At 40.0% G+C, this 22226-nt stretch overlaps 1 protein-coding gene across 2 annotated transcripts in view; it reads right to left on the reverse strand.

Moving 5' to 3' along the window:
• The window catches only part of HS3ST5 (heparan sulfate-glucosamine 3-sulfotransferase 5), a 199694-nt gene that overhangs the window by 1694 nt on the left and 175774 nt on the right, over window positions 1-22226 (reverse strand). For both annotated transcript variants that reach the window (XM_075750057.1, XM_075750058.1), the window contains exon 3: window positions 4581-4719. In XM_075750057.1, coding sequence (XP_075606172.1) covers window positions 4581-4687 — 107 coding nt within the window. In that variant the 5' untranslated portion in view covers window positions 4688-4719. The remainder of the gene's footprint in view (window positions 1-4580; window positions 4720-22226) is intronic.

Genomic DNA, 22226 nt, shown 5'->3' on the forward strand with positions numbered 1-22226 from the left:
TGTAAGACAAGGGTATCTCTTAAGGCAAGTTTTCTGTGTAAGGCAGTCACGCTCATGGAAACCTTTCACACTGTGATGTGATGTGTGCATCTTTCAACTTTTGTTTTATTCTGCCAGGGATTAAATTGTTTGCTAATAGTTTGATTATTTATTCTAGTGTTTTGCTATGATTTGGCTGAGCAACTCCTAACTCTACCCTTCTGCTCTTTTCAAGCATAAGCACTGTGATTACTGTTCTTGGGGTTTCTTGAACCTTATCTCACCTTGCACGTTGCTGATTACTATGTGATTGCTTTGGCAGTTTTTTTAAGACATTATAAGATTAATTTTCTTTGGTCATTTTGATCTGAAAATCCAGTTCATTTAAGTCATCTTTTTCCAACATTTTTCCTGTTCTAGCCTGAATTATTTCCTGTGCTTCCCATTGTGTTGAGTTTATTAGCTGTAGATCCACTGTTTAGTGAAAAGAATCAAAAGGGACGAAAAACAGCTCTCTAGGCATCACCTTTCAGTATTTTCCCTCCTGTTCAGAAGGTGTCTAGTGTTTTCCCTGGGACAAAATCAGAAAGACCAAGGTTCTGAATCAGGCATCATTAGCAAGGCACAGAAAGAACGGCAAGAAAAGTTTTAAAAAATGCATTTCTTGCATCATTACACAATGATTTTTTATCATCACTTAACCTCATTTTGTGCCTTACTGTTTCTTACTTGGCCCCTGTGTTTTTGTGCTATTCTTTTATATTAATCTCCAATTATTTTACCTACTTTCCACTTTTCTAATGCTTCCTTCTTGTATTTGATGTCACTGAATGCAAGAAATGATTCAGTAAGAAAAATGTTAAAGTTTTGCTACTACTGAACCTTGAATAAACTCTCACCTCTACTCCCAAATCAGTGCTTTGGTTATTATACAGGCCAATATTACACTGAAGATGAAATTGGTGTGTAGAGAGAGCTTCCTAAGTCCTACAGAAAAATATCATTAGTAATTTTGTGGAGCCATGCTCTGCAAAATTAAGGGTATGTAAGAACAAAGGTTGCCTAGGCAATTTTAATATGAGCTCGCTGTGCATATATATATTATGATATGTTTTTTAAATTACATGGCCACATGCTATTATTTTTCACAGGACCCCTGCCTCAATCAGTATACCAGATGGGCAATGCTCATTAATAGCTGTTTAGGTATTCAGTATTTATTCTGGTTTCTCAGCATGTGGCCCCTCACTCATTTACTGTATATTATTCAAACCCTGCTTTCAGGACAGAGTTATTTATTTCTTTACAGCTTTTCCATCCATCACTGCTTGTTGGGGTCTCTAATTTGACACTGATGCTAGGACAATGGATGGTTGGGACAAAGTAAGTTTGATCCCCGTGGCTGACCCACTAGCTGTTTCCTTGATTATCCAGATGCTGAGAGATAAAGCCTGTCCGGACAGAGATGAAGAAACAATCCAGATGACATTGCTGGGTTCACATTAGCTCTAGCTAAGCCCTGCAGACTAATTACAAAGTTTGATGAGAAGTGAGTTCCTGTTGTTACTTCTTTTCTCAGGTTTCCAGTGTCATCTGTTCCTTTGCTCTCTGCCATCTCCCAAGAGCCTGACTTGGTCACAAAGACTGAAGCATTGCAACACCGATGCAAACCTGCCAATAATAAAAAACCCAAAAAACAACACAGAACAAGCAGAAAGCAATGTCTTGACTTTACATTGCTACAGTTTGGTCAGACTGTTGTGTGGCTGGTAAGACCATCTTTCTGCAGTAGTGAGGTGGTAGTTAAAAGCATAAGAAACAGAAGCTGCAATTGCTATCTGTGTTCTTCTCTTCCCTCTCCTTTTCCCTCTCCTTCTGTGTATTTGTTATTTGTTTTCAAGCAAAAAGGATTCCACAACAGCAGTTCCAGACCCATCTCAACTAATTTTATCTCTTCTGCTCAAAAAGACAGTTAGCACTGCCTTCAGTGTAACACAACAGCTTGTCAAACAGGGTGGTTTCCTTTAAAAGTAAATAAATATTCAAGATATCCTCTAGCCTACGGGAAAAGATTGGATGTTGTTAAAAGTCCTTCCTCAACACTTTACATTTCAGTTTTTTTACTCTTTCCCCTTTCTTCTCCTCTCTCTAAACAATAAAAAACATCCTTTAAAAGATCCTGGCAGCGGTGGTATTAAGCAGGCTGTCAGATCTTGGTAGTTGAATCCCCAGATGTAACTATTTGCTGTTATATCGCTACATGTTCATATTTTTGATTGAGTCATTTTTTCCATTAAAATAAAAATCCTTTGCCAAGAAAGACTGTGTGACATTTAGTATATCACTGAAGTTGCTCTCCCCAAACAGGCAATTTCTCAAATTGCTACAGTAAAACTCCACAAATATTCTTCTTGAGAAAACCCACCATAGAACAATTCATCTCAGGAAACTATATTTTTTACTAATTTCAAAACAACTAAAGTATGACCGGGCAATCTTAATGACAAGTAGCAGTCCCCTCGCTCCTGATCCAGAATACTTGCTGATTGACTTCTAATGTAGGAGCCAAAAGATTATGAGCCTGGTTCCAGCAGGAGCGTTTCGAAGCACTGAAACCAGGCACAGAGGGTCCCCATCCTGCCAATAAGGGAGTCAGGCAACTCAAAGACTTGTCCAGATCTTCTCAAAATTGCCAGGCACAGAATCTGTTTGAGCTTCCACATGCGAAGTAGCTCCATGCACTCAGGATCTGCAGGACGGTGGCCTCCCCTGGAGGGAAGTGCTCAGCTCATCTGACTTTATGACTCAATGAATCAGATAAGCTAGTGGTAATTTCCCTTCGGGCCTAAGAAAACTCAAAACATTCCCGTTTAAGAGCCTAATATGAGGCTATTAAATGTGGGCCATCCCCAGCTCTCTTGTCCAAATTGGATCAGCATAAATTAAACATGAATGAATCTGGATTTCTTCCTCAACAATTAGTTATGCCAAAGTCTATCGAAGCCACTCAGTGTCCTTTTACTGACAGATTCAACAAATTTTGATTGTACCCTAGTGCTAAGGCAAAAGAACATTTCCAGTTAACTCATCTGTCTCATGCTTCCTAGTGCTTTTTCCTCTCTCTCTTTCATAACAAGTCCAAGTAAAGGGCTGCATTTAGCAGTTTGCTATTCTTCACATTGGGTAATATAAGAGAATGAAACTGCATTTTACTGCCATTGGCAACATTATATATGAAACCAGTGGAATTCACTGGCGCAGTAGGTCAGTGAGTCAAATACTGTGGCAAGATAATTTTATAGCCATCAGTAAATTCTGTAGATGTGCAAGCGTAGATAATAGCATAAGGTTAATTAGATTTAATGCCTCTGAGCATAAAATATACTTTTGTGGGGACCAGTAAGGAATTCTGCCTCCATTTACAGAATCACATCAGTCTCAGTGAAGTTTTCACCTCTGCAGCATCAGAGATGCTTTGACCACCAGTGGAAAGAAGATATAAATTCTGGGGCTTACTTTGCAATGCACTTGGTCCTAGCTAGTACACGGTCTCCCTCTTCTTCTGGAGTGGATTTAAGCAGCTGAAGAAGGCACCCAGGGATCTCAGATGGAGCTCAACATTACCTAGCAATGGACACTAGGTAGCTCTGTTTTGAATTCATTTTCCATGTGCTGCATATTCACACAGCACTGTGTCACAATTTTGAACTCAACTAATATTTTCCATCATTTACAAGAAAAGCACTATTAGATTATTAGCACTGACAAGCTGTCTACCAGCTTCTGGAAATCTCTAAGTGTTGTTTCATTCATTTTTTCAAAACAGTGGGGTTTTATCCTGTCTTTGTGTAGCACCTACTAGGGCAATCCCAGGCTGAAGGTGACAGAAACAGCAATGTCAATAACCAGTCTAAACTCAGCCCGGTCAAAAGTGCCAAATACTCTTTTGATTTCCTCTACTGGATTTTCTACTGTTCTCCAGGAAATCACTTGCAGAGAAAACCCACTTATTTAGCACATTCAACTCCAGAAAATACTGGCTAATTAATATAGGTAAAATTCTCAAACCCTGAAGCAATCTTTCAAGTGAAATAGTATTCAAAACTTGACGAGCTACTCTGCAGGCTCATACTTAATTTTAACTACCACTGTAGCACATTAATTGCTTGCTCATAAATTTAGAAAGATGATATATAAATACATCATAACTGTTTTGCTGAAACTAGAGGTCAACACACAGATGCACACAGACAGAAATGAGCTACTGTAATGACATTTTTACTGGATGCTGTTTTATTTCTTCTCTGAAAACAAGTGCCAATGTGCTTAGAATACAAATGGACAGACCAAAATACTTTGACAGTGATGACCCACAACTATTTTCCTACTCTCTTCTCCAAAGGGGAGGGAAGAACAATGAAAACCAGTACTAGATTAGACAGTCTTTCTGTCTTTCTATACATGAGTACACACTAACAAAACAAACAAAAAAAAAAAAAAAAGAGAAAAAAAAGAACAAAAAAGAAACCAGACACTTTAAGCAAAACCCAAGAAAATCTGAGCCTATTTGTAATTAAGAGAGTGGCTACTTAATGACTTACCTATCCAAGCTCCCAACTCTGGCAACTAGATATAGGAGACTTCCAATAGCAAGGCTGCCTAGTACAAAGAGCTTCTGTCTCAGCAACGCCTGCTGTTTGAATAGCATGGCCCTCCATCAATCTTCAGGACTTCTTCAGTCTGCAGAGACAAGAACAGACAAAACAGTCATCAGAAAGCAATATGCAGGGTGATGTTTAATCAGTTGTTGCAAGTGATTAAGCTACACTTGCAAAATCTTTTCAAACTGCAAAATGAGTAGTTAAAATTTTTTTGTTTGGTACTGTTTTTCTGTCCCACATGGTAACACCAGGCAATGTGTCTGGAATATAGTGATAATTCTGGAAGCGATAGTTCAGCTACATCCACCATTACTAGGGCTGTCTGATAGCCATACCATGGGTCTTAACTGTATAGAGGCTTGTATAGGATCTCTTGTTAGGTAAATATGTTTAGACTTTAAGCCCTTCAAAATCAGATTATTAGCAGATTTTGGGCTAGATTTCAACAGAGATTTAAATGCTTTGCTGCCAAGTGAGTCATTAGTAACCAGGAGTTAGGCTTGCAGGTTCTGTGCACACTGTATGGGGGCACGTTTACTGTGATTCTAGTCTTAATAGAATGTAAACTGGAGGGAAATCTAACCAATGTATTTCCTGATCTGTGCCAGCAAGCCTCTGATAGCAGATCTGAGAAGCATGTAGCTGAGGTGGGCTCAATGACCATTTTCTGACATTAGCTCATCCTATTGGCTCTCCCTGTGCTGGACGTTAGCTTGGGCTGTTCTAAGGAGAAACCTTAAGCACTTCATCTGTCTGTCTGTCTTGAGGCTGTCATCTCAAAACCTGATGGGACACAAACTGGAATCCTTGAAGTAAGCATGCCCATATCCACAGATTTCAGCAACACCAATGCGTAGACTTAATTTTCCTTTTCTGATGTGCATCAGGGACCATCTAAAGCTCACAAATGAGCTTTGCTTGCAAGACTTTAGATATAAGGCAAGCATGAGTCAAACAATGTTACCTTGTGCCAAGAAAATTTAACCAAAATAACCAGGTGGTAAGGTAGTAGGAAGTGCTGAGTAAAACTATTTGTCTTTAGTCTGACTCTTCCCTAGGCATTAGGTTTGTGTTCAGGACTGCAGACCTGTTTAAGAGACTCAGAGCTACATGTCTAATACCTTCTTACAAGAACTGAGGAGAAAGATCAGCCCTCCTTTCAGAGCACAGCCAAAGATGACATGGTTCTTCACTCTGTGCCAGTCCTGGGCTTTCATATAAATATACAGGAGACTAAAGTTGAAATCCCCTCACTAGCTTAGGTGATATAAAGCCATATTGTATACCTACCAAATGAATGCTTTAATTTCCAAATAGATCCTTTTGATATAAAACCCACAAATATAAACTGGAATCACCTGAATTGCTCATCCATATTCTCAGTCCCTCAACCAGGGAGTGTTTAATGTATTATGGAGTAGTTTCAGCAGAAACTGCTTTTTTTTTTTTCTGAATTTTGACTGGACTTACTTTGAACAATTTTTGATCTCAAGTTTTACTACTAGTAAAGCTCCTTTTGCAGCTCACTTCTTTTCCGGCCTTAGGACTTGCATCAGGCAAGACTGGGAGAGATTATTATAAGCCTATAACTATATACAGAAGCAGAATGGGTAGTGAGAATTCAAGGCTTGACTGGTCACTGTTAAACAGAGCCTGCAAATGTTTCTTTGTCCTACACATACTGTTAAATTTTTGACCCAGAAAGCTCTCATGAGACTCCAGAATACAGTTTGGGAGCTACTACAAGCCAGGGACCATTCCCAATAGACAGCATGCATGCAGCCTGCCTGCCTAAGTGCTGGCTGAGTTTTATGGTATGGATGCAGATCACTCCATACTGGTTGTCTTCAACCAATAGAATAGTCATTCCCAAGCACATTTATTTTATTGCTATATAGAAAGCCTTTGTAAGACCAGCACATCATCTCTTGATAAAAGAGCCATGCAACATCGAAGGTCTGAGTCTGACTGAGTCTCTAACACACTTCTGGCGTGCTAATAATAATAGGAACTCCTTATACAGCCAGGTCATAGCTCAGGATAACCTCTCATACAGGATAACCTATCATACAGAATATATTGCTTTTTACATAGATAAAAGGAACTCTATAATAAGAATTATTGGATAAGATCCTTATTGCAACAAGAATCATATCGAACACAGAGCAAAAGGAGTTTGCAATGTAAATACAGAGAGAGAAGAGGTATTATCATCCTTTAAAAAATAAATGAGGAGCAGAGGTACAGAGAGATTAAGTGATTTGCTCAAGGTCACAGAGAAAACCTGTAGCACCGGTGGGATTCAGTGCGAAATGTCAGAATTCCTATCTAGTTCCTTAACTACATGGTAAACTTTTGCCTTTTTTGTAGTATACTTTTTCTTAACATTGAAATATAAACATATATATGACATATAAATGAGGAATTCTAGACATTGAGCAAGAGAGAAAACCCATAGCTGAAGCCTAATTATTAAGAAAAATGCACAGATACTATATCTTTATGTAGATATGCTACTGCTAATTACTCTTTTAATTAAGTTATTTAATTAAAAAGAGGAAAGAGAAGCACATGCTGCTGCTGCTGATTATGATGATGATAATAGCAAATTTTCATAGGTTTCCAGTTTTAAATCCTTCAATGCTGCTGTCTCTAAACAAAAGTATCACTTCAGCGTTACAACAATTGGTTCTGAACTTCATGTCTCAGAGAACATATGCATATGCAGCCCGCTGTACATGAAACTAAAGTGCTGTCCACGTGTTCTCCCTTATACAGGCTCTTGGACCCCAGTTAACCAATGAACAAAAAAAAGAGAAACTCCAAAATCAAAAAACAAACCAGGATACCAAAGCTGTTCCATTTGCTCTGTGTTTGTATGCACCTGAGTACAGAAAACTTTTCCACAGAATAATAAGTACTAAACACCCAATAGAAATGCAAATATAACATTATTTATTTGCTTGTTTAATTTCTGTTATCACTTTCAGCATCTAATTTAAAGTCCATGGAAAGAGTTTTATTCCAGTGACCTCTATAATACTTTCCTCAGATGTTAGATTTTTTGATGAAAAAAAATGCAGAGAAATAATATTTCAGCTTCAGAAATGGCTACATATTGCAATGGATGTACTGAGGCAGCTCTATGTGACAGAGGAAAAGACTGAAGGAACACTTCTATTTAAGCCACAGAGTTAATACGACCAGAATGTGATTAAGGTGAAGGTCCCTAAGGCAGAAATGTTGCTGGAGACTTACATGGCAACACTTAAGCGAAATGGAAAGAAGAAATGAAAAGGAAGAAATGAAAATTCTGGGGCACATTATAAGCTGCACAAAGTTTTCTATAAGGAACGTGTACTTTTAAACCTAACAAAAAGCTGGAAGGCAAGATAAAATGTAATGCAAAGTGACAAGATTTTAGCAGTTATTTGAGGCAAATAAGTGTGTTATTTTAAAAATTTTGCTCTCTGTTAGGGACGACAGCCGAACTGGCACAGAAGCTGCTGACCGGTAGGAGGAGGGTTGGGAAAGCCACAGGCAGAACTCTCCTGGCAGCTGGATGCTGAACATGAAACCTCCTACCACGAGAGATGACAATACACACACAGCACATCTCCAGTGGGCTTACACTTGACATATCTATCTTTAACAATCTAGTTAAATATACACACGAGGAAAGTCCCCTCCTGGATATCCAGGAGAGTCACGATACACAAAGAACAATACAAACAATTCACAAAGTAGCATGCATAATTTCTAGAAATTAAAGTGTGTGCAACATTACGTAGAGAAAAAAATGTAATGTGGTTTGTGATTTCAGATGCACAGCTGATCTAACTTGTTAGATTGACACGGCAAATTTAAATAAAGAAGCTTCATCCGAGTATTGATGTGAATGCCTCACCCAACCCTGTTCCCCACGTTCCCAGCCCTGCTGATCAGAGGACTGGGATTATTGAGTGAATTGCCAAGAGAAGACAGTACAACTATGTAAAACTGTGATGATAATACCGATTGAAAAACAGATGGACTGTTCCTGACAACATGATGTGATCATGGGTAAAGGAAGATATTACATGGGCTGACCAAATAATGTGAATTTTCGGTGAACTTGTAAAAGTTAGTTTTAGGTTCAAGTTAGTTCAAAGCCAAATGAGTATGAGAAAACAGAAAAATGCATACCAATAATGACAGTATTACTGATAAAAGTCTGAATTTGATAACACCACAAAGTGTGCACAAGCACTGAAAACAGAAGCTGTTGCTATAATCACCTATTCCAAATAAACAGACAAGAAGATCACCAGGAAGTTATTTGAAAATGATCAGAGGGAAATTTTTGGACACATGGAGCAGAGATGAGAAGATGCTATTGATAAATGAATAACGTGGTTAATTATGGAGAGAAGCGTAAGAAAGGAAGGCAACATATAATCTTTTGGTAAACAGACTGAAGAGATACAGTCTTGATGGAGTGATGTGATTAATCAAAGTGAAGTACAAACCACAGGCAAAAATGCACAAAGGAGGATGGAAAAAATAATAAATAAGAGGTATGTTTTAAATTGAATTTATCAATCAGTTGGCATAGATATTTTTGATTTTGCACACCAGCAGGGGTCATCTGTTGACCAACAAATATTTGTCTTCATACATTGCAAAAAGATCTTTGAGTTAAATCTGTGAGATTTAAATACAGTGACTGAGAAAACAAGTCAGGGAACTGATCACTTGGCATGTTTCCGCTTCTCTTGATTTTGCATTATGTTTCTGGAATGTTAACTACAGCTTCTTACATTTGTCACTGTAAGTAAAATTCATACAAATAAAGCACTTAGACTTTTTCTGGGGTAGGAAATCACATGGCGTTTGGGAAAGGACGGAATTTATCCCTCAAATTGTGTGCATCAGCTCATCAGCTCATGACCATAGAATCACAGAATACCAGGTTGGAAGGGACCTCAAGGATCATCTGGTCCAACCTTTCCTGGCAAAAGCTCCATTGAGACAAAAGCACGGTCTGGACAAGATGCCCCAGCACCCCCTCCAGCCAAACCTCAAAAGTGTCCAGTGTTGGAGAATCCACCACTTCCCTGGGGAGATTATTCTGATGGCTGATTGTTCTCAGTGTGAAAAATTTTCCTCTAGTGTCCAATCAGAATCTCCCCAGGAGTAACTTGCACCCATTACCCCTTGTCTTTTCCATGTGACTCCTTGTAAAAAAGGAGTCTCCATCTGCTTTGTAGACACCCTCGAAGTACTAGAACATGATGATGAGGTCACCCATAAGCCTTCTTTTTTTCAGAGCTGAACAAACCCAGTTCTCTCAGCCTTTCCTCATATGGCAGGCTTCCCACTCCTTTGATCATCCAGGTGGCCCTCCTCTGGACCCGCTCCAGCCTGTCCACATCTTTTTTGTATAGTGGGGACCAAAACTGAACACAGTATTCCAGGTGTGACCTGACAAGTGCTGAGTAGAGTGGGATAATGACTTCTTTATCTTTGCTGGTGATGCCCTTGTTGATGCAGCCCAGCATCCTGTTGGCTTTCTTTGCTGCTGCAGCACACTGTTCGCTCATATTGAGCTTGTTGTCCACCAGGACCCCTAGGACCCTCTCTACAGAGCTGCTCTCCAGCCAGGTGGATCCCAGTCTGCTGCACTCCTGGATTATTTTTTCTCAGGTGCAAGACCTCACACTTGTCCTTGTTGAACTTCATAAAGCTCTTGTAAGCCAGGCCCCATCCACCACACAGACCACTTGTCTAGACCATAACGCATCATGATCTTCTTCTGGTCATGCTCGTGCTCCTTCCTTAGTCTCGTACAGGTCCTCCCCTTCCCCTTGTGCTATCTTACCACTGATGAAGGTCTAGGCCAGTGGCAAGTAAAAAATACAGTCCTGATATCCAGCATCAAAGTTAAGAGTTAATCATGATTCTGTAGCTAAGAAGTTACAGATAGTTCTTCATAGTTCTACAGTTAAGAATCTCACAGATAATTTTGCAAATAGTTGCTAGGTACTGCTAAGTATGACTATTGTACAGTCCTACCATTATGTTAGTTAATATTCACCCAAACAATGTGTCAATTAAGACGTGATTGTCAAGAGGTAGAAGAAATCATTAGTCTGATCAACAGACCCTGAAGAACCATTTGGAAGTGCCAGAAATATTGAGAAACTAGGGGAAAGGTAATTTGGGCCAGGGTCTCTGCGACCACCAACCCATGAGCCCCCTACCCAAATTATACCACCTACTCAAAAGATAAAGGCAGAGGAAAGAACTGAGCATGCATTCTAGTTTGCATACTAGGCGAAGAAATATGAACCAATCATTGTAACTGGGAGTGTATTAATTTGTAACATTTGTATATAAATATGACAAGAGAACCTGTGTTAGGTGTGCTTGATTTGTGGAATCCACTGACCACCCAGACCTGAATAAAAAGCAATATCTCTCCCGTGTGTGTGAGAATTGACTTATTGCACACCAGGCACTGAATCTGCTTTTCGGACAACAGTCCCACTGTGCTTTTTCCCCAGTACCCTTCACTTCGGTCGCTTAATTGCAACAGTACTACTGCACCATGTGGACTGTATTAAAGAGAACAATCATGATAAAGCAGAACATGATTTTTCATTAGAGAGGGGGTTTTTCATTCATAATAGCATTGAACAGCCTTAGAACAGACAAAATTCTTCCCCTTTTTGACACAGTAAAATGAAATGGATAATGGATAATGAAAGCTTTAAAAATACCATTTTTCTGTGGGAATGGCAAAGTGCTGAGCCTGCAGAAATGGAATTTGGATTTAATTATTTTTTAAAAAAAAATTTCCTTAATGGTTCATATTTTCAATATCAAAAGGAAATTTAATTCTGATGAGTAATTACAGTGTTTCAATTTTTTATCTCTAGCATAAGAGTGAGATGAGATGAGATGAAATAAGATTAATGCACACTTGCTCGATTCAAGTTATGAAGGAAGAAAAGAAGGAAATATGTTCACAACATGGAACAAGTTCACAGATTCACGTAAATGTCCCTGTGTACTAAAGATGTCCTTTTCTCCTTGTGACTTGTATTGACTAAAACAGTGGAGAAGAACATGTCAGCAAAGTTGACGGAAAATAGTAAATGATGCAGATAAACTCCAACATAAAGATTTCCTATAATCTTATGCCACAGTTGTGACAATAACTTAAAAATACCTTTTTTTTTTGTCTGGTATTGTAGAGTTTTAACATTTAGGACTGCCTTTAAACTGCCCTTGAAGCCAGTCCTTTGTATAAAGAAGTGGTAAGACCCTTTCCCCAGAAAGGTTTCTTTACTCTGGGAGACCATCCAGAGCATCTGTATGTGGATACTAGATAAGAAAACATATGTTCATTTCACAGAAGTTAGCACACTATCAGTGCTGAAAGAGCATTTGTCATTCGTAATCCCAAGCCCAGCACGCTGGCTTGGGTGGTACACCCAGATATCTGGGTTCTCTCAAGCCTATAGAGAGTGATAATGGCTATTTATTTAGTCCACTGCCCACAGGATATTTAACTCCAGACACTCTCAAGACTCATCTATCCATAGTTTTACTATCTCTAGGTAGTTACTGCATCAAGTGACAACAGTACAGAAGGCCATAACCAGCTCTTCATCACATTTCTTTCTCAGCTAGACCCCCCCCCCCTTTTTTTTTTTTTTTTGCATCTTACTGAAAGACATTGAGCAAGATGGTGTTGGGAAGAGCGAAACAACTCCAAAGCTTGCTATTGCCTTTGCGGTGCCCTGTGCCAAACAGATCTGCTGCCAGATTGTCAGAATAGTTAGGAATCTCAGACGCTTTGATGCCCTTGAGGTCTCAGACACATCTGCTTAGGAAAACTGCCTTATTGCATCTGAGCCGGCGAGGCAGGCGGCCGCGTTCTGCTGAATGATGACTAGGTTGCCATGATCCACGCGCAGCTACAGTGCTGCAGGAACACTTCCAAGCACATAGATCTTAATAGGAGTTCATTAGTCCAAAATACAGATGCCTGTCTCCTTGCCAGCATCCTGAGTATATTACCCTGCACTGCTCTTCATAGAGCATGAGATTAATCTGATAGGGTTGGCCCTTTTCTTCAAATTAATGGTGTTTCCCCGGCTACTTCCCTCCTTTTCTTCTGAAATGATCACCTTCCTTGTCTGCTCCATTTCTCAGAAATGGTGGAGCTGATGATACTAAGATAGAAAACCCGTGGACCTCCAATTCTAACTGTAGAAATGTTATAATAGATATTAATTTCAGTGTCTTCAAAAGTGAAAACCAGCCTCATTTCTTCCAGCTGGCATTACAACAGCTGCAAATAAAAATAGCAATCAAAAAGGAAAAAGGAGGCTGAGGAGCAAAATGCAGTGAAATGGAAGAAGGAGGAATGACTGCAAAAGTTAAAAAAAGAAATCATAAGGGGATGCCAAGAGCACCGTCACATTAGGAGTAAGCAGTTTGTTTGTCATCTCTGGGAAAGACTTAAACAAGAAGATTATGAGTCCTCAGAGAGAAAGGTAAGCAGGTAGATATTCAGAGCTTTCTTCTTCTTTCCTTCATTTAGAGTACTGTCTTTGTCATGAACAGTTTCACTGCATTGAGTAGGATATGAAAGCTAATGGTATTGCTAATATGATTCAGTGTGAAATAAAGTTACTTTTTTTTCACGTATTTGTAGTTTTAAAAAGTTCTTTTCCACCACTTCAAGTCATGCTTGCAGACTATTGGTCCTTTTTTTTTTTTTTTTCCTCCTGGAAAAAGTTGCCGTTTCCCAAATAATTGCATACCTCAAATAAGACATATGAAAGAATATTTGAAGGTTCTTTAATTAATTACAACTAACAGGCAATTCAGGTAATTCTCCTCTTAGTAATTACGGTGGCAAAATTTAGATGGCTTCCTGCATCCTTACAGCTCTGTTTTCTGTGACTTTGCTTCAGAAAAAAAGCAAAACTGACTTAAATGCAAAACATTACTAGGAGTCAAAAGCAGTGATGGGAAAACTAACAGCAAAAACTTAACCAAGCTGCAAATATATTTTCCTGGTACACTGCATTTACAGTGAAAAACACCTAAGTAGATTTTTGCTCACAGCGTTTACTCCCAGAGAGAAAAAATTCCAATGTACGAGATAACACCCCCACCCACCCCTCTGTGCATATATGGACATGTTATAAAAAAATAATTTGGGTGAGTCTGAACATTTTTTGCAGCCTAATCTTAGTCGTTGCTCCTCAGGCCAGATGCACCAGCCGAGCTACACTGCTGCCAACCTCCATGCCATGTGTGCTGCAGTAATACCTACCACCTGCACAGCTGTGTCTTGCTCTGGCTGTTAAACTGGAGTAAGCAGCAGTGATAAAAGTCCTTTTTCCTAATATTGATGCAAATGACCAGGTGCAGTGAGATAATATTGCAAAATACTGCAAGACAACAAAATATGATGACGTCTTCTTGTGGTCCTGTTTTCCTTCAGCTTCTGTGACTCTGTGATCTGCTGTTTATGCAGACTCAGCTTCCCCTGAGTGTCCCCTGAGAGGCACCTCTCTCTTGCCCACCTGCAAATCTTTACGTAGACCACTTGATCATCTCTTTTCTCTTATCCAGATTCATATTCTGGTCTGCCCCATTACTGATGAATAGACATCACACTGTCTAATATGGAGCACCTACATTTGCTCTGGATCAGTAGTAGCTCTTTCACTCATACCCTTAATTTGACACATTCAGCTCAGACTACCCTCCAAAACCTCACATGTAGGCTAAATTTCATAGCTTCTTTCTGCATAAAAGTCCCAAGAATACAGTCTGTTACACACCTATACATCTAAAATTTTCCCATGGGTTCCTTTCACCATTTTATCTTAACTACCGCAGTGGCCTTTTCTCTGGCCTTGACCAATATACCTGTGCTCTGTTCACATCCATTCTGAACAGCGCTGCAAAGAACGTTCTTCCAGCCTGTCTCTCTGACCACACCACATCTGTCTAGACACCCTTCTATTGTCTTCCCACTTTCTCTATCATACCTTTCTGTACCTTTCTGTGTCTGAGTATTCCATGGGATTTCTACTGGGGGAACAGAGAGAAAAGGAATTTAAAAACTTGACCCCAAAGACCACTGAGTTATTTTTCAGAATGCAAAGTCTATGTGCTTCCCCTGTAAGACCAGATCGCAACACTTCGCTAAATAGTGCTGCCTATTTTAATGTGGAAATCTAAGCGAAAATATCAATGCCAGTTTAACCAGGGACTTGTTAACAATGCCTCCAGGAGCGAGGGAGACCTATTAACAGTTTTCTCTGAAAATGAGAGAGCTGTGATTTTCTGCTGTGCGTGCATTTTAAAGGCCAATATTACACTGCTATACTGGCCTGAGTGACAGCTCACGACCCCCATCTGGGTGGAAAAGAAAGGGGAAACAAGGAGAGGCAGCTCATGTCTGCAGCAGCCAGGTGTTAGAGAACTGCACGGTGCCGGAGAGTCCCCCATAAATGAGCTCTCTGCTCGCTAAGCAGTCCTGCTTCCCTTGTACAGCCCATTCATCTTCCTCCCATTGGGCAGCGTGAGCTGTAGAAGTAACTGCTGTCTTGGGGCTGTATTCACTCTCTCACATGCAGCCAGCTTGGCAAATATGCCTGCTCCATGGTTTTAAATTAAAAAAAATAAAACCATAAAAATTCAACTGAAACCTCTTTGCATGTGCTTTGCTGGTGGGTCTCTGAGGCAAGAAAGATGCCAGCAGAGAGAGGTATGTGCTTCTGATCCTTACTGGCAGTCATACCTGAAAAATTACAGAAGGGCTGCTCCTCTGCTGGCATGAGATACCTTCTCTCTCTTTTAGAGCAACTTTTTAGAGAATACTTGTCAGTGTACTATTCACGGTCCTTATACTGATTTCACGCTAATGCAGCTCGATTGACTTGGTGGACATAATCTAACTTGAGCTCCATGGAACAGAAAGAAACTAATCCTTTCTCTATGGGTGCTTATGACTTAGTATCACTTTTCTAGAGATGTATTTATTTACTAATTCCCCCCCCCCCCCGACCCATCATAATGACAGTCACCACATGGAGTGTCCATATTTTTGGATATAGACATATTTTACCTGCATGGTAAAATATGCTAAAAATGATGCCACTAGAAGAGGCTATCACTTGTCTGCCACATAGTTAGTGGTGAATCAGTGAAAGAAGAGAGAGAAGCAATGCATCTAGCTAGATGTAAAGCTCATGTAATTTATCCAGGAACTTGAAATAACCTCCGGCCTATGCAGTTCACGTTTGTAGTGGCCATTAGTCAAGGTATCTGTCTGGTTTGGCTTTGTTCCTGATGCTCATTTACACAACCTAGATCCTAACACCTTTTGGGACCACGGACTGGCTGCAGCTTCAACACTATTTTGTACAAATACAGAAAACTCTAAAATAATCTGCAGAGTTCAAAATATATTAGATGGGTGAGAATTAACCCCAGAACATCTCAGTGTTTAATTGACTTTGAAATATACAAAACCACCTCACCATGTTCTAAAGGACCTCATATTTAAAGCAACTGCCATACAATAAAGTTAAACTAGTTCTGTTTGTCTATGAAAATATAGGTCCTAAAGGGTCCTGCTTACAAATTGTGTAGCTATCAGAGTGACATCTTATAAATGTCTCAATAGATGGAAGAGTTGATCTAATAATGAAAAAAAAAAAAGAATACTCACAAATAATTTATTTGTCATTTGGTGGGAGAAAAGAAGAGTGAATAATTTATTTGGTCAATATTATTCAATCATCAATAGAACTGGTAGAATAATTTATAAATTTACTTATGAATAATTTATTCATCAATTGATGGTAGGAGGAAATTAATGAAGTAAACAATATTCGAATAACACTCAACAGGGTCTGGGAGGCAGGCAGGACAGCCAGGGGGGAACTAACTGGAGGAATGAATCCATTTCGTGAGTCTCATGACAGCCTGTGTGTGTGCACAGGGGATCACCAAAGGGCAGCTGCTCTGTAGCCTCTTCTGTAGCTTGCAGACAGTAGTCACCTACTTTTCTATCCACCCACCCAGGACAACAGATCTGCAAAGGTGTCTTGAGAGGGCTGTGTGATTTCTTTGTGTCTTTGATGACAGCGGGAAGCTGTTTGGGGATTCCTCTTCTGGTGTTGCGCTGGCTTCTGCTGTGATGGCTCAAGCCAGATGCTGCTCGCTCTCACACCTGGCAGCAGAGACCGTGGGTGCCATCGCAGCCTTTCAGCAGCTTGAAACTTGTCACGCAGCTGAGAAGCTGTGCTCTGCTTGTATACTCAAGCTATAGGGTAGGGAGCAGAGGGTTTCCCTCAGAAAACCACAGGACGCTGTCCCCTGTTTCTAGATAGCCCGCAAAAATAAAAATTAAAACTCTAAGGCAGCTTAGAGGAAAAAAATGTCAACAGCTTAAAATATTTCATGTTGCATCCCTAAAGGGCAAATCATCAAGCTACTCAGATCCACACTAGGTTACAGAAGTCTGGTTGTGCAACAGAATTGTGCTGTACCTGAAATCAAGCAACAAATTGCTAACATGCAAAGAGTTAAAAATAACCCTCTTGCCCACCATGTCTTTTGAGAATATGACTTCTCAGGCTTGTTACTGCGACCATCAAAATAGTTTCAAGACAATTCTTATCTGAATATAATTTTTAGATTTGTTTTATTTAGTAATATCTTTCCAATGTGGCTGTGTTGGGAGGACGTTTCTTGCTATGTAATACATTCAGAAACACTCCACTGCCTTCAGATAGCGTCCACTGGTTTGCTCTGAGTTTGCTCTGCTGCCATTGAGTGAAGCCATAACAAATCAAGTGTGAACATTAACCAAGAGCCACAATAGAATACTGTTAATAAAAATCATCCCAAAATGGCTTTTGTTATGTTATAATCTCACATTGTAATAGCTGTCATAAAAATACAAATATAAAGTAGGCATGAGAATGTGAGCAGAAGGGATTTTTTTCTGTTTTCAATGTGCTAAGTTTGATGGTGGATATATGTGCAGTTTGGGATGAAAGCAGATGCCCTTTATGAAGAGAATAAGTGGAGGAATCAGCTGGCTTATGTTCTCCTCTCAAATGCTACCAGGATTTTTCTACTCTTTGTTCCTTTGTTAACTATAAAGTGTAAGCACTGCAAATCAAAAAAATGAGGGAAAGTTGATGAATTATACACAGTCACAGACTTTATTAGTGCTCCATGCTCATCCTCTCGGGAGTCACTGGAGGAAGAGCTTTGAGCAATTTCCAAATTTTCAAATGGGTTCTCCATTTCTTTATCTCATTCAGCTTTTGATATGGTGCATAAATTATTTATCAGGGTTACCATTATTTCGTTAGCTTGCGTTGTCCTCTGGCACCATGGCTGCAGAATGATATTCATTTCGCATTTGCAATTACTCAACTTAAAAGAAATCTGTTAATTCTTCCTCTGTTCAGAGCTCTTGCTTTGCAGAATCATGTGTGTGTGAAGGACTCAGATGTGAACAGAATTTCATTTTGACCTTGAACCCTAATTACTCTTTTCATCCTTCCATTTCACTAGAAGATGTAACTAAAGTTTATGTAAGAAATATTTCTATTTTCCTTTCTCTCTCTCTCTTTTTTTTTAAGATCGGAAGATGGGATAGGAAATAATTTTTTCCTGATCATAAATTCACCATTAAAGCTCAGTGAATTACGTACTATGCTGGTTAAGTTCAGAGTAGGAACCTCTTTTATATACTTTGCCTGTCTCCTTGAAGTTAATTTTTGAGGCAGTTCATCTCATAGCTTCCCAGCTGCAATAGCATCTGAATGGAACAGCTTCTCAATTACTTCACCTTACAGAGTGTAAAGGAGACATTAGTCTCTTTCCATGACAGAACATACTATATATTCTTAATATTATGATTGACTTCCTCCTGTTTTACTCCCATAACATGTTTATGTCCCTTCCTTCCATCCCTTACACTGCTCTGCTGGTACAATTACCAGATAGCAAGCTACCAAGGCAGAAGATTTCAATTTAAAAGTATATATAGGTAGCTTTACACCTAAACCAATGTGCTGGTGGACTTGAGATGGAGCTCTTGCTCCTCATGGTTTAGTACAAGAGCAGACTCAATTCCACTAGTCCAAAATAATTTCCACTCGTGCCCGGGTGGCACATCCATTTCCTGTCCCTTCCCAGGGCTCCCTGGCAGAAGCCCTCTTGCAAAAGAGGAGGAAGAAGGAGCTCTGGTGGGAGAGGGCTTGTGGTCATTTCTGTCCTGCTGTGGTTCCCTTTATGCAAAGAAAACCCAGTGATATCTGCTTAAAAATCCACGTCTGAGAGGTGGTAACCGTGCTGACCAGCCGGCTGTGAGCGATCGTGGCGGAGCTGCCTGTGCCGCAGAGCAGTGGCACGTCCCCACCTGAGGCCCCTGTCAGGCTGGAGGATGGATGGCAGCGCCACGCTCCTTCCCCTGTGCTGACAGCCACTCAGGCGAACGGTTCGCCTCCTGGCATCTCTGCAACAGGCCCCGTTGTCCGCAAATGCAAAATCACAGCCTAGAATAAGGAAACAATATTACAGTATTACCTAAGATTATTTTTCTAGTACCAGCTATGGAGTAATTCACTGATTTCTTTTGAGCAGCGCTCTGTCCTATCTGCAGGTTCATTTTAATCCTTTGGTCTTTGAAGATGTTTCTCTCATGACTCTGTGAACATTCTTGCTGCTAACCACATAGTTTTTCTCTCGAAATATTTGTGGGTTTTGTGTGCATTAACATACTAATGTCCCATATTACTTCCTTGGTCAGTTCTCATTCTTGATAATTGCAGGCACTTTTACCCTTCTAAGAGCATTAAATCTATTGTGTTTGATTAAATTTAATGCATTTTGTAGTTCTGTGAGACTGATCACAAATAAGAATTCTAGAATCGTTTTGGTTGGAAAAGGCCTTTAAGATCATCAAGTCCAGCTGTTAACCTAACACTGCCAAGTCCACCACTAAACCATGTCCCTAAGCATCACATCTAAGCAGATGGGATGATGTCAGTGGATATGATGTTATTATTAACAGAATCAGATTTCTGGAGAGTGGGGTACGAGATAGGACATCTCTTACCTCCAACTCAATGGTCCGAATGCTCTCTATTTAATAGTCACCTAACAGACTATGCAGTTGTAGAGATGGCTTTATGTTATATTGGGTGAGCTAAGGAAGTTGCTAACACATGTACGTAGTAGGTACGAAGGTACCATGGAGTTGAAACTTCATATATTCAGAGAACCTTGCTTTCCATGGCAACACATGCTTCTGTCCTTCCCCTTTGTATTTGTAGGTATATTTTTTTGTCTCTGAAAGGTGGTGGTTCAGTGCCCTTGTCAGCTGAAGACACTTGCAGAAAAGACGCCAAAATATCCTCAGCAATGGTAGGTTTCTCACACTACCCCATGTCAGGGGGTATTTATATATACAGGTCGTGGATCTCTGCGTGGATCCTTAGGCTAGTAGTACAGAGTAACTGGCACTAAGCATCATTCTGCTTAGCTTATCCCCAAAGGTGCCAATCCACATCAGTTTTCACAGTGCCCAGCTTCAGGCTTTATTCACACCACTGTGTGAAGAACAGGGCTGATTAAAGAGAAGCCAACACTCCACATACATTCACACTCCTTGTCCTAAATCCTCACAGCTCTACCAGGGTACATTGGAGAAACCAGCTGTAGAGCTATGAACGTGTTGGTACCCTTTGATGCGCCAGGCTAAAAAAAAAGAAAAAAAAATCTCTTTTATCTCTTAGAATACTAACAGCTTCTTTCCATCTATGAAAATAACAAATACTCACTTTGAAATTAACTCTGTCAGCTGAATACTAATGGGAAGCATTTCTGCAGACTAGTATTTAGTCTGCACTGTAAAGGTTAAAAAAAAAAAAAAGAAAATTAAGCCATCCACCCAACTGTCTCCCATCAGTGCTGTAGCGCTGTGCATCCCGCTCCTTCTGAGGTTACTGAAGGGGCCAGTCCCCACACATGGAGGTTCCTTGTTATTGCAGCCTCTCTAAAGATATAAATGTTAGACAACAAGAACAGCTGCTAGGCTTATCCCTTGCACAAACAGAAGGTAATGCAATTGAGTTTGCTTTTGGCCAAGGAAGGTCTGGTCTAATGCTTTAGATAAAAATGTGGATCAGATTGTTTGACACTGGTTTAATACCTGGAATTCTAGAGCAGGCTCTAGCCACCACCTTACTACCGTCCTATACATTGCCCTGCAGTGCCCCAGCCCCAGAGCCTTCATGGATGCAACGCTGTGAGGATGCCGCAGCCCCTCCTGCCTGTAGCTATCTTTCAGGTTGCAGCTTGTAGAACGTAAACTCGTTCCACTGACAACTTCCTCCTCTGTCCAGGTTACCATTGTTTCTACCAAAGCCTTTCCCTGCCAGCTAACAGAAGTAATGGAGCTGAGACCTCTGCTGCGACTGAAAGTGCTTTGAGCTGTACCAACCATCTGTATAGGAAGGCAGATCTATCTGAAATTCCCATAGAAGAACAATACTATTATTATTGCTGATTAATAATAGGCAAGGACGCAAACCCATTCCAAATCAAATTAAGTTCCAATTAAAAAAGTCAAGTGTGATTTCTAATTGATTGCATTTTAAAATCAATCAGACAGGTTATGTATGGGTTTTTTCCACAAGATCCAACAGCTTACTGATACTTTCTAGTGAGAAGGAGATTGAAGCAGAACTATGGAGGGTTTCTTTTTTAATGGAATCGATTTATTTTTTTTTAAATCTATTTTAATTAGAATTGTACAGCGAGATTTGTCAAGCTCATGCTTCTCTGGAAGTTTATTATGAAGCTGTGTGAAAAGAAAGATGCTCTATGTGTTTACTCTCTCCCAGAGGGCCAGATGAAGTTAAAATGAACCTCTGTGCCTGCTGGCACATACAGACCCCATGAGCCTCCTAAATTCCTGCTCAGCAAAGGCTGCTTCACACTGAGAAAAGGAAATATCATCGCCTTTCTTCAGAATGGCAGATTAAGTTTTCCCTGGTTTCCCCTTTCTGAGGCTCAGACTCCAACATAACATATATGGATGCTAAAGAGCCCAGATGGCTGGTTCATCTTTAAATTAATAACATCAGTACTCCAGTCAGATGGGGTACGATACAGTTAAGTTTGTTCATCCCTTCTGTGTGTTACACTAATAGTTTAATTTAGTGCTTCTGGCTGTCCTCTTGCCCAAGTTTCAGGAAACTGTTGTTGAATAGCAAGTGCCTGCATTCAGCCATGAACATTCAGGATTAGGAGGAACAGTCCACACTGCACCTCGTTTCAGACTGTGATACTTAAACTCTTGGGAAGTTGTAATAGTATAACTAATAATATTGGACTTAAGTCTTTTGATGCTACAGGGGACAACTATTGCAAATGTCTGAGTCTCCAAATTCCTGGGCTCTGGGTAGCACATGACAGTATTTGAAGAGAGGTTAGTAAAGAAAATGCACAATATGGAGCAAGCACTCCATGTTATGCAAGATG

Source organism: Balearica regulorum, chromosome 3 (genome assembly GCF_011004875.1).
Source record: "Balearica regulorum gibbericeps isolate bBalReg1 chromosome 3, bBalReg1.pri, whole genome shotgun sequence".
Taxonomy (NCBI): Eukaryota; Metazoa; Chordata; class Aves; order Gruiformes; family Gruidae; genus Balearica; species Balearica regulorum.